The sequence below is a fragment of the Prionailurus viverrinus genome, chromosome B1, assembly GCF_022837055.1.
Source record: "Prionailurus viverrinus isolate Anna chromosome B1, UM_Priviv_1.0, whole genome shotgun sequence".
NCBI classification, from domain to species: domain Eukaryota; kingdom Metazoa; phylum Chordata; class Mammalia; order Carnivora; family Felidae; genus Prionailurus; species Prionailurus viverrinus.
The window spans coordinates 84,645,681-84,664,013 of NC_062564.1; the positions used below are offsets into that span (position 1 = coordinate 84,645,681).

An 18,333-nucleotide genomic window follows, 5' to 3' on the forward strand; every position below is an offset into this window, starting at 1 on the left:
GGTAACTCTGCTGTACAATATGATTTGAAAACCACTAGGTTAGACTTGTAAAATGTTATAGATTAGTTATCAAATTGTGAATTTATGTTTTGTGTTTCATTTATACTCTAGACCTGAGGATAAAAGAAAGTGAAATTCCCAGAATATTGAAATGTTGTATCTTTTATTTAGTTTTTGCTTAACTAACATTTATTGACCTAAGTGAAGTGTATATAATGTGTACAATTCAGCTGTAATCATGATTCCGGTCAATGTGAGGTTACCTGGATTGATTATGCCAAAGTAAATTAATGTGTCTAAGTTTACCAAACACAAAGAAAGATCTGAATATTATGGATTTTTGGCATTTTTAACAAACATGAAGATATAAGAAGATATAAGGTTCTTGAATTAACACACGAGTATCCTTCCAACAGGAACTATAAATCACTGCATAATTAATTACTACGAATAATTTCTGTCTTGCAGACAGCCAACTCTGATACCATATACACATACAGATATACCCATTAAATATCCAGTTACTCATTCAGATATTTTACTTGTTTTATTTCAAACACATGTGTATTTGGAAACATTCAGATAGCTGAGGGATTTTTCACATATCATCCATATGCTTGGTATTACACAGACATTAAAGACGAGTACAAGGTGTTGGTGGTATAGGAGAAATTATTTTATAATTCAAGACTACCTTAAGGTTGGAAATGTTTCAGAAAGAACAGATAAAAGAGGAATTTATTTTATTTTTGTTTTTGTTTTTCAAAGTACTTTTATTTATTTTTTTAAATATATGAAATTTATTGTCAAATTGGTTTCCATACAACACCCAGTGCTCATCCCAAAAGATGCCCTCTTCAATACTCATCATCCACCTTCCCTGCCCTCCCACCCCCATCAGCCCTCAGTTTTTTCTCATTTAAAAGAGGAATTTAAAGATTACTAGCTGTATCCAATTTTTCTCTACCCATTTTTTTTTTCATTGAATCCACTCCAGTCAGCCTTTGGTCTAAATAACTTTACTGAAACTGGTTTTTTCATAGGGTTTAGAGCCAGTGCTCAGTGCTCAGTTCTCTGTTCTCATCCTACCTGATCTAGTAATAGATTTGACATAGTCATTTTTTTCCATCTTTCATCATTTGCTTCCAGGCCACCACACTTTTCTGTGATTGCCTCTACTCTCTGGCTACTTTTCCACTGCCATTACTGATTCCTCATTAACTTTCTGACCTCCAAATGTTGGCGGGTCCCAGGATTTAGTCTACATATGTCTTTGCTCTTGTTGAACACAGTCTCATTGCTTTAAATACCATCTATTAATTATCAACCTCTGTTCCTACATCACCAGCCCATCTCTCTTCCTGGAACTCATATGTCCTGCTCATCACCTCAAACTTTGTTCCTGATATGCCCTTAAAAACTTACTTTTCCATGGCACCTGGTGACTCGGTTAAGTGTCCGACTTCAGCTCAGGTCATGATCTCGCGGTCCGTGAGTTCGAGCCCCGTGTTGAGCTCTGTGCTGACAGCTCAGAGCCTGGAGCCTGCTTCGGATTCTGTATCTCCCTCTCTCTCTGCCCCTCCTCCACTCATTCTCTGTCTCTCTCTTTCTCAAAAATAAATTTAAAGAAAAACATTAAAAAATAATTTAAAAATTAAAAAAAAAACTTACTTTTCCTACTCTCTCTCTCCCTCTCTGTACCCCTTCCCTGCTCATGCTGTCTCTCTCTCAAAATAAATAAACTTAAAAAAAAAACTTACTTTTCCTACAATCATCTCCATCTTAGTTTTTAATGAATTCTAGCTTATTTGTTGCTTTGGGAAAGAAAACATTGAAGTCACATTTGACTCTTCTCTTTTTCTCACACCCCACTTTCAGTCCATCAGAAAATTTCACTGGCTCTATTTCCCAAGTGTGTGCCACCAGCTCCCTCCACCTATATTGTTACCATTCTGTGCAAGTCCTTACTATTCTCACTCTCATATTATGGCAATAAGGTCCCTCTGGTCTTTTGTTTCCTCTCTCAGCCTCACTCAGTTTCTATCACTGCAGCCAAAGTGATCTTTTAAACATGAAAATGAAATCACGTCTCTCCTCCAACTCTTCTGATAGCCCCTACTTTTTCAGCCGACTGAAAACCTAAATTTTTACGATGGTCTCGAAGGTTCCTTGTTATCTGGCAGCAAATCTGCTGACTCTCCTTTCCTACCTCTCTCCCTCCCTTGCTCTACTCTGCCCCACACTGACTTCTTGCTGTTTCTTGGGACTTTTTCTTGCCTTAAATTCTCTACCTTAAATTCTCTCCCTTTTTATGGATCCTTCACTTCTCCCTTTAAGTCTTTCCCCAAATGTCACTTTCTCAGTGAGGACTTTCTTAACTACCGTCTTTATTTATTTCCTTTTAAATTTTAATTAGTTAAAATACAGCGCAATATTGGTTTCAGAAGTAAGACTTCAGCAATTCATCACTTACATACAACACCCTTGACTGCCCTCTTTATTTTTTAAAAAATTTCTTATTTACATTTCCTTATTTTTTAAGAGACAGAGAGAGACAGAGCACAACTGGGGGAGGAGCAGAGAGAGAAGGAGACACAGAATCCAAAGCAGGCTCCAGGCTCTGTGCTGGAGCCCCACATGGGGCTCGAACTCACAAACTGTGAGATCATGACCTGAGCTGAAGTCAGACACTTAACCTACTGAGCCACCCACGTGCCCCATTGACTACCCTCTTTAAAATTGCTATCTTCCGGGGCACCTGGGTGGCTCAGTAGGTTAAGAGGCCAAGTTCGAGCCCCATGATGGGCTCTGCACTGACAGCTCAGAGCCTGGAGCCTACTTTGGATTCTGTGTCACTTTCTCTCTCTGCCCCTCTCACACTCCCACTCTGTCTCTCAAAAACAAATTAAAAATATATATATATATATTAAAAATTTTTTTTTGAATTGCAATCTCCCATGCCCTAGTCCCCTTCTCCATAACACCTACCATCATCTAGTGTACAATACATCATTTACTTTGTTTGGCTGTATCTCCTCAGAATGTAAGCTCCTTGTGGACAAGTATCCTTGTCTATATTTTGACTTTATATCCCAACTACCAAAAACATTATCTGGCCTATAGCTCATACTCCATAACTATTTGTTGAATGAATGAATTAGTGAGATAGATGAGGTCATTTATGAATGTTTTAAAGAATCTGATATATAGCAAATATATATATAATACTCACAAGCATCTTGCCAAATGTGTGCCCCTCAGGACATATTTTAAGAAATGCTATAAGGGGCTTGGGATCCAAGATGATTTTGTTAAGTTCACACACCTAGCTAGTGGGTGAACAGGGACTAAGTTCCATATTTCCTGATTCCCAGTTAGTGTTCTTTTCACTTTTGTACTGCTGCTCTCCCATTGCTGTAGTTCTTCTGATCATTTCAATTTAAAGCTGCAGATTTAAAAAACATTTGCATATTTCCAGCAGCACCTTTATTTTCAGCTCATTGAAGAAGAAACTCTCATGTACTTACCTCTTCAGGCTTTTAATTTTCTCTGATATTAATAAAGATTAAGGGATTTTTTTTTTTACCTGATATGTCTCTAGAAGCACTTCTGTGGCTTTTTGAAAGGAAAAGTGATACAAAACAGTATTCAGTTTTAATTTTCTATGTGCAGGTAAAACCACAGACATAGACTTCTGGTGTCCAATAACTTGTGCACTAGACTGAAGCAACAAATGTAAACAGTACTGCAAATAACAGAGGTAGACATGCACACTCACAGATGCCCATACAGATGGCCGCCCCCCTGTTTATCTCAGCATTGATCTCTGCATCTTCTACGTTACTTCAGGCTCCTCGCAATTTAGACGCATCAGTTTTTTGGTTAGCCCTCTTCTGCTCTAATTTGTATAGGAAAAGTCTAAGATTAGTATATCAGTCAACTTTACATCTTTCTACATTCTTTCCCTCTCACAGGAGCTTCCTTGTCGGTAGAGTAAGTAGACCGAGTCTTGCACTCCAAATTTTACCACTCATCGAAGATTGGCTAGACTCCCAGTAAACCAGCCTAGTAAGTCTACATAAAATGGCATGAAGTCAAAAGATATGAATTCAATTGAAAGCTCACTTAGGTGAATCACTTGATGTTTTGAATGCCTCCATTTCGTTATCGATTAAATGAGAATAATCAATATGTATATGCCAATACATCAAAGTACATTCTACCATTATCTCACCAGAGAAAGGGAGTTAATATTTCCAGTGTCAGTGTCTGTGCTAAGAAGATGTCACACTGCACTTATGAATGTTACAGTGACGGATAAGATCATGACTGTATGCACTTTGAGTTTCTCACGAGAGTTATATGTCTCCTTTGTACTAACAAGTCAACTTATTGATCCAGTTAAAATTGATTATAAAGCTCTTCCTATAGTTTGAAGCAACCTGCCTCTTTTCCCCATTCGGTAGTCTCTTTTCCTCTGTCTTGTGTATATTTATTCAAATATAAATACCTATCTATATTAACCTTAACGAATTGTTTTCTTATAATCACTGCTTGTCTGATAATCTTTTTAAAAAAGCATATATCTTTTTGTGAAATACTGTGATAGGGATGAGATCCTGAAATCATCACCATTAGGATAAGTTTATTGGCCCCACAGTGAGGAGTAAGGTGGATATTAAAAATCTTAGGATTCACTTTCCCCTTTGGAGATAAATATCACCTAATTTAACATGAATCTCCTAGGACTCCAGTTTCAGCATAGTATGACATCTAATAAAGAGCCCAATAATTAAAGGTAAATAAAATTTAGTCCCAACTTTTAATTAAACATCAAAGAGCAGACAACTAGCAACTTTATGATGATTCTTTTGAAGTCCTTTTGTCCAAGTTTCTAATTCACTCTATTGAGCATGTCACTCTCTCAAACATTCACTGCTTACTGTGTTGTTTTTCTCAGCCACAAGTGCGAAGTCTTTTGTTTCCTTCTGGTCTACCTTTTCTTGCATCCTAAATTCCTCATGCTTCCAGTTCTGCAAAACAAAACTCAGACTCATCTTTGAAGTCAGAGAAGGAGGAGAAACTCAACACTCAAAGATAAAATTACCTTTATCAAGGGATCAGAAAAGATAAGTCTGGTGACATGGATAGTTTAATATATTTTGTTGCTATCAATAAACTATAAATATATGAGAAGCCTAGGTTATAAAACTATAGCTCACTTCAAGCCAAAAAAGGAGCTATAGGAATGGAATGAAATGTCTACCTTGAGTTTTTATTACCTCTTTCCTTTTCATGTTGGAGCCGCCCAAGGCAGCTTTGTTTCTGTAATCTTCTTCCTCTATTTTACCTCATCTGTACCTTTTTTAATACCTCAGGAGTTCTTTATTTTATTCCATATAGTATGAAATATTAAAGATCTCATTCTTACTTGCCTCCAGGAGCCTAAAGAAGTAACGCAGAGACCTTGGCTATTGGGAAAAAGCCCTGTCTTCTCAACTGTCTTCTCCTGCTTTGTTTTGGCTATCATTCTAGCAATTTGGGAGTCATTTCCTTCCATGTTATCAGAAAGTGGAGCATGGAAGTGCTGAACTGTTCTTTTTTTGGAGATGGCCTCATTATGCATCTGCCCCTCTATGCTGCCATGTGGCCTTGACATATTTCACTGGCAGCCTGGCTCTTACATGGTAGGGAGGTGGGGTACTGGAAATATCTCAGAAGCTGCTTTCCTTTCTGTCCTAAGCTTTAAGAAGTCTATACTTGCTTTGGTTTTCAGACATTTTGTGTGTAATGTATGCTCTCAACAGGACCTTTCTTGCTATTCTTGTCAAAGTAAAATGCAGGGACTTGGGAGTTGCCTTGGGAAAAAGGAAAGGCAGCCATCAACTGCCTTCACTGCTAAGGCAGTGAACACTCACTAGAATGCAGGCAGTGCAACTGGGCTCACAAGAAGACTCAGCTGGGGAATCTGCGTCAACCTCCTTTCCATACTCAAATTTTCTTCTGTCTGTGCATAAAACTATCTCAAGTATCTGAGGCATTTAGGCTTTTGAGAGTCATCTACCTGCAAACCATCTCCCCCCCAACCCTTTGTAATGACTTGAAACTATTTGGAGATTCAGAAATCAAATCATGAGTGTTTTCTTAACAAAAACAAAAATAGGAAAAAAAATTAATATGTTATAATTCTACTCTCCTCCCTGCACACCAAGTCCCATGGCCTTCAATGTATGACAGTGAGCAAGGAAAATCCTGAAGAATTTTTAACACAGTTACTTGTAAAGTTGTCTTTTCATTTACTATGGGTGATGCAACCTTGAAATTCATTTAAAAGGAAACAAAGAAGGTGTATAGGTCAAAAATATTATTCAGCTCTGTTCAGATGGGGAGTTTGATATTTGATTTCTTATATTGCCTTTTTCATAAATTGTTAAGTTGGAAATACAATTTAAATAGAGCCAGTTTCACTGGGGCTTTTTTTTTTAATATTTTCAAGATTTTACAGCATCCAAAAGAACGTAATTTCCAATTTTAAGACATCTCAATGGCTTTCACCTAATTGCATTTGTTTGCTTGCTAGTTTAGCTATAGTTAACTATTAACTATAGTTAATTTAACTATAATTATTTCAGAATTAATTGTAGAGAAGATTTGATATCACAGGATATAGTACTAACCAGGGTAGACTATGAAAGTATTGTTCTTTATATGTTCATTTTTTTCAGTTTATTTATTTTTAAGAGACAGAGAGAGAGTGTGCAGGGGAGGGACAAAGAGAGAAAGGGTGAGTGAGAATCCCAAGCAGGCTACATGTTATCAGTGCAGAGCCCAACACGGGCTCTATCTCATGAACCATGATATCATGACCTGAGCAGAAGTCAAGAGTCAGAAGCTTAACAGACTGAGCCACCCAAGTGTCCCTATATGTTTATTTTCAATACTTAAAGATACAGACTCTTACAATTTTTTTTCCCTTTGTAGATGTTCTGGTTATTTATTACCAGGTGACAAATTATTCCAAGTTTACTGATATAAAATCAGAAGCATTTTATTTATGCTCACAGATTCTGTAAGCATCAGACAGAGGAATGTACTCAGACAGAGGAAGTAAAGATGGTTTATCTGCACCCCATGATATCTGGGACTTCAGCTGGAAAGATTGGTGGGGGCGGGAGGGGTGCGGTGTCAGGGTGTCACTTAACTGATTGGGAACTGGAGTGTTCTGCATGCTTCTGCACTTGCAAGCTTCTGCACTTGCATTCTGACACCTGGGCCATGATGACCTAAGGGCTGGACTTGGGTGAAACTGTTGACTGGAGAACCTAAATAGGAGCCTCCATGTGATTGGGCTTCTCCCAGCATAGTGCCTGGGCTCTTATAGGGAGCACCTCAAGATAGGGAACACAGACAGCAAAGTTCCAAGAGAATCAGACAAGAGCTGCATTGGCATTTATGGCCTAACTCCAAAGTGACATAGCGTCACTTGTGCCATACTCTCTTAGTAAAGACAGTGACAAGCCCACCAGCATTCCAAGGGAAAGTACATAAACTCCATCTCTCAATAGAAGGAGTGTCAAAGAATGTAGAGCCTTGTCTTAAAACCATCACTGTAGAGGTGCTTGATGTGCTGCTTTCGAGAGACATTCTAATTTACTTGTCATTTTCTCATCTCTAAAGCAACAATACACGTTTGCGATATGGCTGGTCAATGTTAAAAATGCCTGTATTATATAGCCACATATTTTACCTTAGAATGTTTTTGATTGCAAGTGACAGAAACCCTGACTCAAATTGGCTTGAACAATAAAGAAAATTTATGAACAAAACTGAAAATTCCAAAGGTCAAGCACGCAACCCTCCAAGGGAAGGTTGCTTCAGTGGCTTAGCAGTATTGAAAAGACACTTTCCATGCTAATTCATCACTTAACCACTCTTAGTGTAGACTTTATCCTACATCTGGTCCATCTTAAATGATGGCTGGCATGACCAATTATCCCCATGCTCAACTCATACTCAACCAAACAGATAAAGAGGACTTTTCCTCCTCCTTCCACATTTGAGTCTTCAGCTTCACTCAGCTGGGGCAGGAGAGGTCACCCACATACCCATGAAATGATTGCTGAGGTCACAGTCAAGTTCTTGTTGGCTTAGTTTCAAATGCCCATCTCTGAACTGATTCTGATTTCAAGGTGGATGGGATTATATAAATTGACATCAGAGTGGAAGTATGATTGATCCCATTTAAATTTTGTGCCAGCTATGAAGTGGGAAGTAGGTGTGGTGCTGGGAATTGAGCTTTAATTTCCATTTCATCTTGGAACACTCTGGCAACATAAAGTCATTTGACTGTGAGATGATGAAGCTATTGCCTTGGCCTCATTAACATCACAGCTCAATCAGGTGAAAGTTTATAGTCCCATTCCTGCTTGCTTGTCAGCACCCCATCTTTGATTCAGGTCAATGTCATAAGGAAGATAATGGTATAAAAAGTGACTCTGTTTTTGGCTCTTATGTTCCATGAGATAGCGGTAAGAGAACAGTCACGGGGGTTGTGAGTGTTTCTGATTCTGATCTTTGTGTGCACCTCTATGTGTTGAAAGAGTATTTCCTACTTTGGATAAATTCTGACTTTTGCTGAGAAAGTAGGCTTCCTATCTGAGACTGTGGATGCTTTCCTAAGAGCTACTAATGTCTTTCTCTGTTTTTCAGGGTTGACACAGAATCTAACAATGTAGCCGCTTCTGCCAAGACTTTTATTAATTGTTTTCCACTTCAAGTCGATGAAGCATGACAGGGTTATTGTCCTCATTTTGCAGTAGAGAAAATAAGGACAGAGGGTTAAGCAACTCACCTAAGACCACATGTCAGATCAGGGACGGAGTTGGCATCACTTTCTGGGAAGCTTGGTTCCATGCTTTCTTTAAAAAAAAATTATGAAAGTTTCAAACAAACAAAAAAAGAATACATCATAAGATAACAAACACTAGGGAACCCATCACTTAGCCTCAGGATTTTTTTTTTTTTTTTTTTTTAAGAAACAACTTCCAGATAGAATGAAAGCTCCCTTTCCACACCTTCCAGTTTTAATCCCTCACCTTCCCTTCTCTGAGAAAAGAAGTACCCTGAATTTGGCGTTTTACATTCTCATACACACTTTTACTGCATATATATTATCCATAAAAAATCTGGTAGTTTTACATATTTAACTTTATATTATTGCTACTATTTTGGATGCGTCCCATAATTTTTATTGTTTTGCTCAACATAGTTTTTACTCTATATTCATGCTGATATGTACATATATAATATAGCATGTTTATTGATTTTACCCATTGTATAATGTTACATTTCATGAATATATAACAATTTATTCATTCTCTTTATAAATACCTAGGTGTTTTTTTTTTCTGTTGTTGAATATTATAAACAATAATGCAGTGAACGTTCTTGTACCTTTCACCTGATTTTTTTCTTGAATCCTATTTGAAAAAAGAATACTCTTACGGAGATAAGTATGGAGATTTAATTATCCTGTTTAAATTATGTGCTAGAGTAATGCAGGAGTGAGTAGCAAAAAGCAAGACTTGCGATATTTACATTTGAAGAGATTTATTCTAAGTTTAAACTAATCCACATTCCATGTATACCAGGATTTTAAGTTGATTTATCAAGATTTCTCATTTTATCTTAAAATCTCACTTATTAATCCACAGTCTAGTCATTACCAATGATACTTCTTTCCAGAACCAGACCTGAATTTCTGTGACCTGCAGGATTTTGGTCAGGTTGAGAAAAAACTGGCAGCAAACAAAGTATTGAATTGGTAGAGATGTGCTCTGAATAAAGCCAGCTTTATCATTATAGAAATAGAAAGAGTGGCCTGAAAATTTTAAGAACATCAGAATGATTTCCTTCTGAAAAGCATGCCCTGGGGAGAAGGGTTGAGATTTCCATGGGACATCATGTCTGTCTTAAAGTGCTCTCTTTATGGGGTAGAAATAGGCTAAGGATGGCCATTTATTTGACTTATATTTAGGATCCTTATAGTCTATTTTATATAACTGATTAAAAAATCTTCATGTCAACAGTGAAAGGGAATTATTTTGAAAAATCACTATATTTACTCTGGATTCTCAGAATTCTGAAGAAGCTGGTTCATTGTGTTGATACTGGAACGGCCAGCTAATTGTGAATACATTAGCACAGATATGGGGGAAATTGTCGGCGTTGGAATTTGGAGACTAGGATTTTTTTACTTCCTCTGACGAGGAACCTTGTGAAAGTCACTTACCATCTTGGATATGGGGTTGCCCTAAGTCAGTAATTTGCAATTTGTTTATGTTGACTCCAGGTTGTTTTATCAGTTTCAAGGGTTGGGACAATAAGAGTAATAATAATAATCACATGGAATAGAAGAGAACATATTCAGGGAACAGTGTTTGCACTAAGGGTAAATATTATGTCATAATTTTTTTGTTACAGAAGGGTGTGTGTGTTTGTGTATGTGAGCATCATGCTGTGGGGCATCATATAAGGTAAAATTCTTACTCTGTATTCCTTTCAAAAATGTTTGAAAGCCATTTATATCAGGTGACTTCAGAAAATATCTTAGGGACCTGTCAGATATGGTTATGTCCCTACTTAGAATACCCTAATTGCTCCTGTTTTTTAAGATGAAGCCCAAATTTCCTAGCATAACAGAAAAGACCCTTCATAATTTTTGCCTCTGGGACCATGCCCTGTAAGGTCCTGGTGAACTACAAATTCCCTGCTTTGATAGTGTTGTATCATTTCTCCACACTCAAATGCTTTCTGTAACCACAAGGCCTTACTTTTGCTAAAAATTCTTCCATACCCAAGTATTCTTTATGGAATTAGGCACTCCTTCCCTTGGGTCTCTATTATTTTTTTTCTATTATTATTTTTACTGACTTAATGTCATAGCCCACAGTACATTTCACTGTGGTTAATAATGGTTTAAAATCCATCTCACCCTACTAAACTGTGAAGATTTTGAGGTCAACTCTTTGTATCTTAAGAATTTGGGTTCTTTCCTTTTCTTATGCCTATATTGTGTTCTCCCTTTCTCTTAAAATAACTTTATTCTTTAGAAACAGTACGTGTTCATTTTAAATGTCTCAAATGACATGGGAAGGCAGTTGAAAAATCACCCTAAATCCTACAACCTAACAAAGACCACTGTTAACATCAAAACCGATGTCTCTCTCTGCCTTCATGCATGTATAGAGAGACATAAGCACACGCACACGTGCATACACATACAGTGTTATATGAATAAATTCATGCGTTGATCTGACCAATTTTTCCTTTCAACAATGTCAAGGACCACTTTATCTGTTAATGATATATCTTTACATGTTTTTAAATGGCTACTTATAATTTTAATTCATTAAGGGCATCAATGGCAGACCTGATTTCTTTTTCCTTGTATGCTATCAGTATCAATTAAAAAGCAGCATTATTGTCCTTTTGTTCTTTGGTCAGCTGTAGTCTTGAGCTGTTTTTGTAACTCTCTTTATGGATTCTGCATTATTCTCCTTCCCTTTATCCTTGGCCTGCATCCTGTTAAAATTTCTCTATATCAGAGAGTCTCCTACCTAGTAATGTGATACTTTTAGTCAGACCTTGTCTTTCTTAAGAGAACCATCTATAGTTACATAGTAAGGGTTTGACTTCTGATAGTTTTTCCATTTAGAAACTAATACAGTGGAATCATGCATATATTTTATATGAATATTTTAAATCTCACCTCCCTAACATAGGGTATGCATCTCGATTGTACCTGACCTTACCCTCTTCTGTGGTCATGAAATTCGAGATAATATATAATTGTTTTTAATGGATATTTTTATTTTATAAACCACTTTCACTCTTTGGTAGATACAGATCGCTAGTATAGTTCATTAGGATACTTGCTCTACTCTCTGGAGCTGAAGTCAAGAACTACTCAGATGTATTATTTTGATAAAATGAAACATCTGGTACAGTTTTGGAAAGCACGAAGTCTCATTATGATTACAGCTTATTTGTGTCGTGTGTGTTCATGTGTATATGTGTGTGTATGTATGTGTACGTGTGTGTATATGTGTGTTTGTGCACACACGTGTGCATGTATGTGTGTATGTGTATATAAGAGAGAGGGAGAGAGGGAGATCTGATTCAGGAATATTTTAATTTTTTCTTCACTGGAGAGCCTAGGCACAGTGCATTTTGTGCTTATGGAGTTTGTTCTGTTTTTAGCCTCTATTAAAATTCTCAGGAATTCTTCATCCCTCAGTTTGTGGATTCAATAATAGAACACATTTTCATACTGTACAGCATTAATCCAACAACTCTCCTAGAAATCCTTTTTGTTTCCGTCTCTATATTCTGATCTCGAACCCCATCTCACCAAGTCTCAGGGACATTTCTGTCATGATGTACATTGCCTTAGGTTTTAATATAAAATGTGTGCCGCTTATTACCTACACTCTAGTTATTAGCATGTAGAGATGTGAGCAATCAGTCATTTCCTGTTCCCTACCTAATTATCTCATGTAATTAACTATCACCTCTCATGTTGTTCCTCTTTCCATGACATACCTGTGCTCCTTAATAGCAGTTGCTCCCAACCAGGATAGATTTTGCCCTCAAGGAACATTTGGAGACATTTTTAATTGCCACAGGAAGGGTACTATTGGTTTCTAAATGGTAGAGGTCAGGGATGCTGCTTAACATCCTACATGGCAGAACATAAACCCATTCCCCACAATGAAATACTATCCAGTCCAAAATGTTAATAGTGCTGAGGTTAAGGAATCTTGCTATGGAAACTGACTTCATGGGTTTTTTTTTTGAACTTTCAGATTTCTCCCACCCCTGAGGTGTTCAGTGTAACATATCCTCTTGTTTCAGACTACTTAGTAGCAAAAAGTGACTATAAGATAATAAAGTATAAAATTCTACCTCATGTCTCATCCAAATCATGCTTTAGTTGAAGTGAGGCAGCAACCATCATCAAAAATGTTTCCCTTATTAGTAAGATTATAGTATTTGAAAATTGGCATTACCACAGTAGCACAGAAGAGGCAATGGAGGAAACTGAGGCATATTTTAAGAAAAGAATAAAGCTGGAGGGATTAATAAATATGATTATTCTCAGATGCTCTCTTCTCCGAATGTTATTTGTTGTCATGGAAGTTCTATTTGCTCTTACATTGAGCACATCTCCATGGGCAGCTTAATACTATCGCCCTTATTTTCTCCTTTTTTTTTCCCCAGATATTTCACATTTTCAAGAACAAAATGATTTAAAAGGATTACTAGAAAATCTCCATCAAAATATCCAAGCCAAAAAAAGAAAGAATGTAGAAATCATGTGGCTGGCTGCAACGGTAAGCACTCTCCAGCCAGATCTTATTCCGTCACTGTGCTGACCAGTAAGCATCATCGAGTATCTGCTATGTAGGGTTCAACCTCTGCACTTTGGGTTACCGGATGTCATCCTCCATCATCAAGGGGATTAGGCATTTTCAAGGCTGTTGGTAGTTCTATTAATATACTAGAACAAGAGATGGAAGAAGATGCACTCAACGAGAAAGAATTTTACTTATTGGCTTTTCTTGTACATCCTGGAAGTTTGACACTTAGAAGTGAGAGTGAAGTCTCTGTGATTTTCTTCATATTACACGTTGCAATGTCAATCACCCATATCAATCAGGATTTTGAAGTGCTACTCTAGAGACATATGGTTTCAACAGAATGTGGTTATCAGATCTCTGACTGAAAGGCTCAGTAAGGCTCCTGGACATATTGTTCAATTAATGAGCTTGTAAATGGGTTTGTTAATTTAGATATTAGCATAGAATTTATTACTGATGGATTGCTCTTGGGGTAATGAGCTATATTTTCTATGGTTCTTTCTCATTTAATGGTACCCTCAGGGTAGAAGTTCTGCCTTATTTCCTACCCCAGGTTTCTACTAGAGGGAGGGAGAGAATAGTGCCTATAATTTTTAACTTCTTGTCTGGCAACCATTCAGGCAATAGCTCACATGAACTTACGAATTTTGTTAAGCATTCACACCCAAAGATCCTTTCCTAATGAGAGGATCAAAAAAGGGACACTTTGGAGACCTTTATGATGAATGCCACATTTGTAGTTACTGCACACGGTTACTTGTGTAATTTGGAGTTCAGTAACTGATATTCTGACATAACTATTCATTCTGTATCAGTAGCATTTAAAACAAAGCCTTGTCCCTACTGCCAGTGTTCAATTACAATCCATTATTACTTACTCTTTTCTGGGAAAAAGAAATGGATAATTTACCATGAGTCTATATAAAATAATTTACAAGAACAAGGCAGAGGAAATCTGTGTTAGCTTCCCTTTATGCCCTCTTGGAGCCCCAGGGAAGAACATCCAAGGTAACAATATGAAACATTGCTTTCAGGCAGCTCATTTACACTGGCCCCATTTAGCACCATACTGCATTACAGGAAGGTTGTTTTTAATAGCTTCCCCCTCCCAGTGTGGCTGCTCTTTATATCTTCAAAGACTCCTGTGGTTGTCAATTCTCACAAAAATTTCACAAAGGTGGGTTGTGTGCTATTTTTGCTACTTTACTAATGTGATAATAGCAAGGTAATTTGATCATTTACCAATGCTTTCTGACAACTTAGGAACATATACATATGTCATTATAGACATATCATGAAGTTATGTAAATCGATAAATGAAGGATATGCGCGTGCAAACACAAATGTATGTTTTCTCTTAGTACATGTTGTTATACCATTTGAATGTATTTTTAAAAGTTTTCCCATGAATCTCATTCATTCCTGGGATTCTTTTTTGAAACTTAAATACTGACCAAATATAGCTCACTCACAACTTACTCATTGAATGGATGGTTGTCTGCCTTGAAAAATACAGGGAAACCAGTGTGCAAATTTGGCATTATGTAGCAACACTGACTTTATTATTACAACATTTCTTTAGACTGATACCTCAGTTTCAATATCCTCTTTTTAAATCAAAGACTTGGGTACTACTTTTACAATGAAGAAATGTGGAAATTCCCTTTGACATTTTCCAAAAAGCTTTTATTTCTGTCTCTATTTCATTTTCTCCTCTTTTAAAACCTATTAATTAAATATTGCTCTGTTAATATTTTACATTCTCATAGAAAAAAACATATAAAGCTATTTGGTTTTATCTTGATTAAATTTTAAACAATAAAAAATGAGAATTTAAAGAGGACCAAATGCCTATCAAGTGTGTTCAGCTAAGTTCAGGGTCACCTGGGTGCTCAGCCAGTTAAGGGTCCGACTTCAGTTCAGGTCATGGTCTCATGGTTCTGGAGTTACAGCCCCACATCAGGCTCTGTGCTACCAGGGCCTCTGATCCTCTGTCCCCCTCTCTCTGCCCCTCCCCTGCACTCACTCTCTCTCTACATCAAAAAATGAACATTAAATTAAGTTCCTATAGTTCAAAGAAGTTATAGAAATAAGGAAACCAAGACCCCACCTGCCCACTCTGATTTAATTTACGCTGCCTCCTCTTGATTTTAAATTTAGAACATCAACGATCCTTAGTAGGTTAGTTGACTATAGTAGAGGCCACACATTTTTTTTAAAAATTCATTTTCAATTTTTTAAATGTTTATTTATTTTTGAGAGAGAGAGGGAGAGAGACAGAGTGCAAATGTGGGAGGTGCAGAAAGGGAGACACAGAATCCGAAGCAGGCTCCAGGCTCCGAGCGGTCAGCATAGAGCCTGACGCGGGGCTCGAACCCACAAACCACGAGATCATGACCTGAACCAAAGTCAGACACTTAACTGACTGAGCTACCCAGGCACCCCAGTAGAGGCAACACATTTTAAAGAATATTCATTCTTTTAAAAATCATATCACATAAGTGGCATTGGGGTCTATATTTCATTGCAATGAATATAGTCAAGTCTTTGCTGTTTTATGTTTAAAATTTTGAAATATTTTTTTATTTGAAAAGATTACAGTTTTACAGATAAAAAAAGATTTTATGGTGAAATCATGCTTTCATATTTCTCTAGTTGCTTATATTTGAAATGGTGAGAAAGTACCAAAGTTCTAATAAGGACTTGTAAATCCTAGTGTAAGTATCAAAATCACAATTAAAACATAGTAAAAATCCTTGATAAGCTGTATCATTATATGTTTTCCTTAAAGCAGAAAACTGTTAAGGCAGATATCTGCCGTAAAATATTCTTAAATTGATCTTCCTTAAGTTATCTGATGGCAGATAATAAAGCAAAACTGCATCACATTAGATTTATTTTAATTGCATGTTGATTAGTATTGTTGACCCTAATGTAGACTATTGGTATCTCATATCAGAGCCCTACCATGAGACAGGGAAGAGAAAGGAATGGAATGGTTCACCTGCTAACCATAGACAAGAGAATACTGCTGCTGAGAGATTTTTCTCTTGACTTACATTGGAATAACAAAAGAAAGAATTTACAAAAAGAAACAGAATAGAACAGAAATTAAAGGCTTGGTCCTTGGCATCATGTAAACCCACATTAGCATCCGGGTTCTGCTCAGTTATGCGCAAGTTACCTAACCTGGCTAAACCTCAATTTCTTCATCTGTAAAATAAGAATGATTAAATCTTCTTCCAGGGTTCATGTGCAGTTATTCATGTGCAAATCTATATGAAATCTATTAGCGTCGTACCTGGTACAGTAGATGAGTGATTTACAGTGACTATTTTGGTGTCCTTCTTCCTACTAGTTACATTAGTGAGTGGTTAGTAGTTCACTTATCTGCTGCGCTGGTGCCCTGTGGATGTTTGAAATCTCGTACCATAAAACCAAACCTAGCAAAGTTTTCTTAAATATAAATTAAGAAGATGTTAGCTATTTAGGATTCAAATCAAGTATCTGATCCAGGAAACATAGTTTTATTTTCCCTTCACAATTAAGGTGTTGCTCCTTAGCTGTGATTATTACTGTCATCCACTACAGTTCAGGCCCCCTCTCAGGGGGCATTGCTGCCTCTGCTGGGTATTTACCATCTCATATGGCTTCAACAGCCCCACATGTCACACACCACATACAAAGAACTAAATAAATTCAATCTGTTCCACTAGCTTTTGAAATGAAAAGATAATGTTTTTCATTCGCTAGCGCAGATTGAACCAATTGACTGTCATAAATTAACATAAATTTGGTGTGTTTGGATAAGAAGTGTTTAGAGGAGTCCGACACCTTAGAGTAATCTACAAATGAACGATAACTGTTCATGTGTCTGTGTTACAGATTTGTCGCAAACTAAATGGTATTCGTTTCACCTGTTGCAAAAGTGCCAAAGACAGGACGTCCATGTCGGTGACCCTTGAACAGTGCTCAATCTTGAGAGATGAGCACCAGCTGCACAAGGACTTCTTTATCCGAGCCCTGGATTGTATGAGAAGGTATCCCACATGTCTTCAACTTTCTTTCTTCTAAGGTCATTTTAAAGTTTTAGGGTTTTTTTCCAAATACATATTTTACTAGAGGACTAAATATTTAGTAACTTCACTGCATTTCCATGGTTCATAGCTCATGGCATGAAAGATAAAATAATGTTAAGTATTCCCCCTACTGATTTTAGGCAATAAAATACAACGTGGATGGATTTTGATAATAGCGTATTAGCTCATTTAGATCCAAGTTTTAAAGGGCTCTAGTCCCTTCATATATAGCACTTGAAGAACAATTTCTTTATATATTAGGAATTGTGAATATGTACAAAATAAAACTAAGTCTTTATCCAAACAAAATCTTCCTTAACTGCAACTAACACGTGATCTTCCCAATGTCTCCAGGTCAGTCACCTGCTTCCTAAAATTTATTTTCACATCATCCATCAGGAAGATGGGATGACACCAATACTTTTAAAATAGAGAATTAATATTGTTACTCTACCGACATTTAAAATGCTATGCCTGAAGTCATGTTTCTTGATTCATTTCCACAGTAATTAAATCTAAAGTCTAAGCCATAATGGGAAGGAAAAAGTGCCTCATTCACAATGTCTGTCAGCAAGGACACACGTTAATTAAAAAGTTAAGCGAAATTGTCTCTTTGCTGCAAAGACTGACTCAGAAGCACACCCGATAGCATGGCACAGGCTCTCTGTTCCCAGAAAGGAATGTCCCGTGATGCTCTAGAGACACCTGCTTCTTATCTGGCATATCATTAGCTTCTACTTTTTTTTTTTTAACTGCTGCAGCCTTTCAGTGGGGATGTGGACGCTTGCCTGCGCTTATCCTGTGCCTGCATGTTTTCCTCAGTAATGAGAGGT

At 37.0% G+C, this 18,333-nt stretch overlaps 1 protein-coding gene across 3 annotated transcripts in view; it reads left to right on the top strand.

Moving 5' to 3' along the window:
- The window catches only part of INPP4B (inositol polyphosphate-4-phosphatase type II B), a 403,509-nt gene that overhangs the window by 333,066 nt on the left and 52,110 nt on the right, over positions 1 to 18,333 (top strand). For all 3 annotated transcript variants that reach the window (XM_047855552.1, XM_047855554.1, XM_047855553.1), the window contains 2 exons: positions 13,282 to 13,394; positions 17,307 to 17,461. In XM_047855552.1, coding sequence (XP_047711508.1) covers positions 13,282 to 13,394; positions 17,307 to 17,461 — 268 coding nt within the window. The remainder of the gene's footprint in view (positions 1 to 13,281; positions 13,395 to 17,306; positions 17,462 to 18,333) is intronic.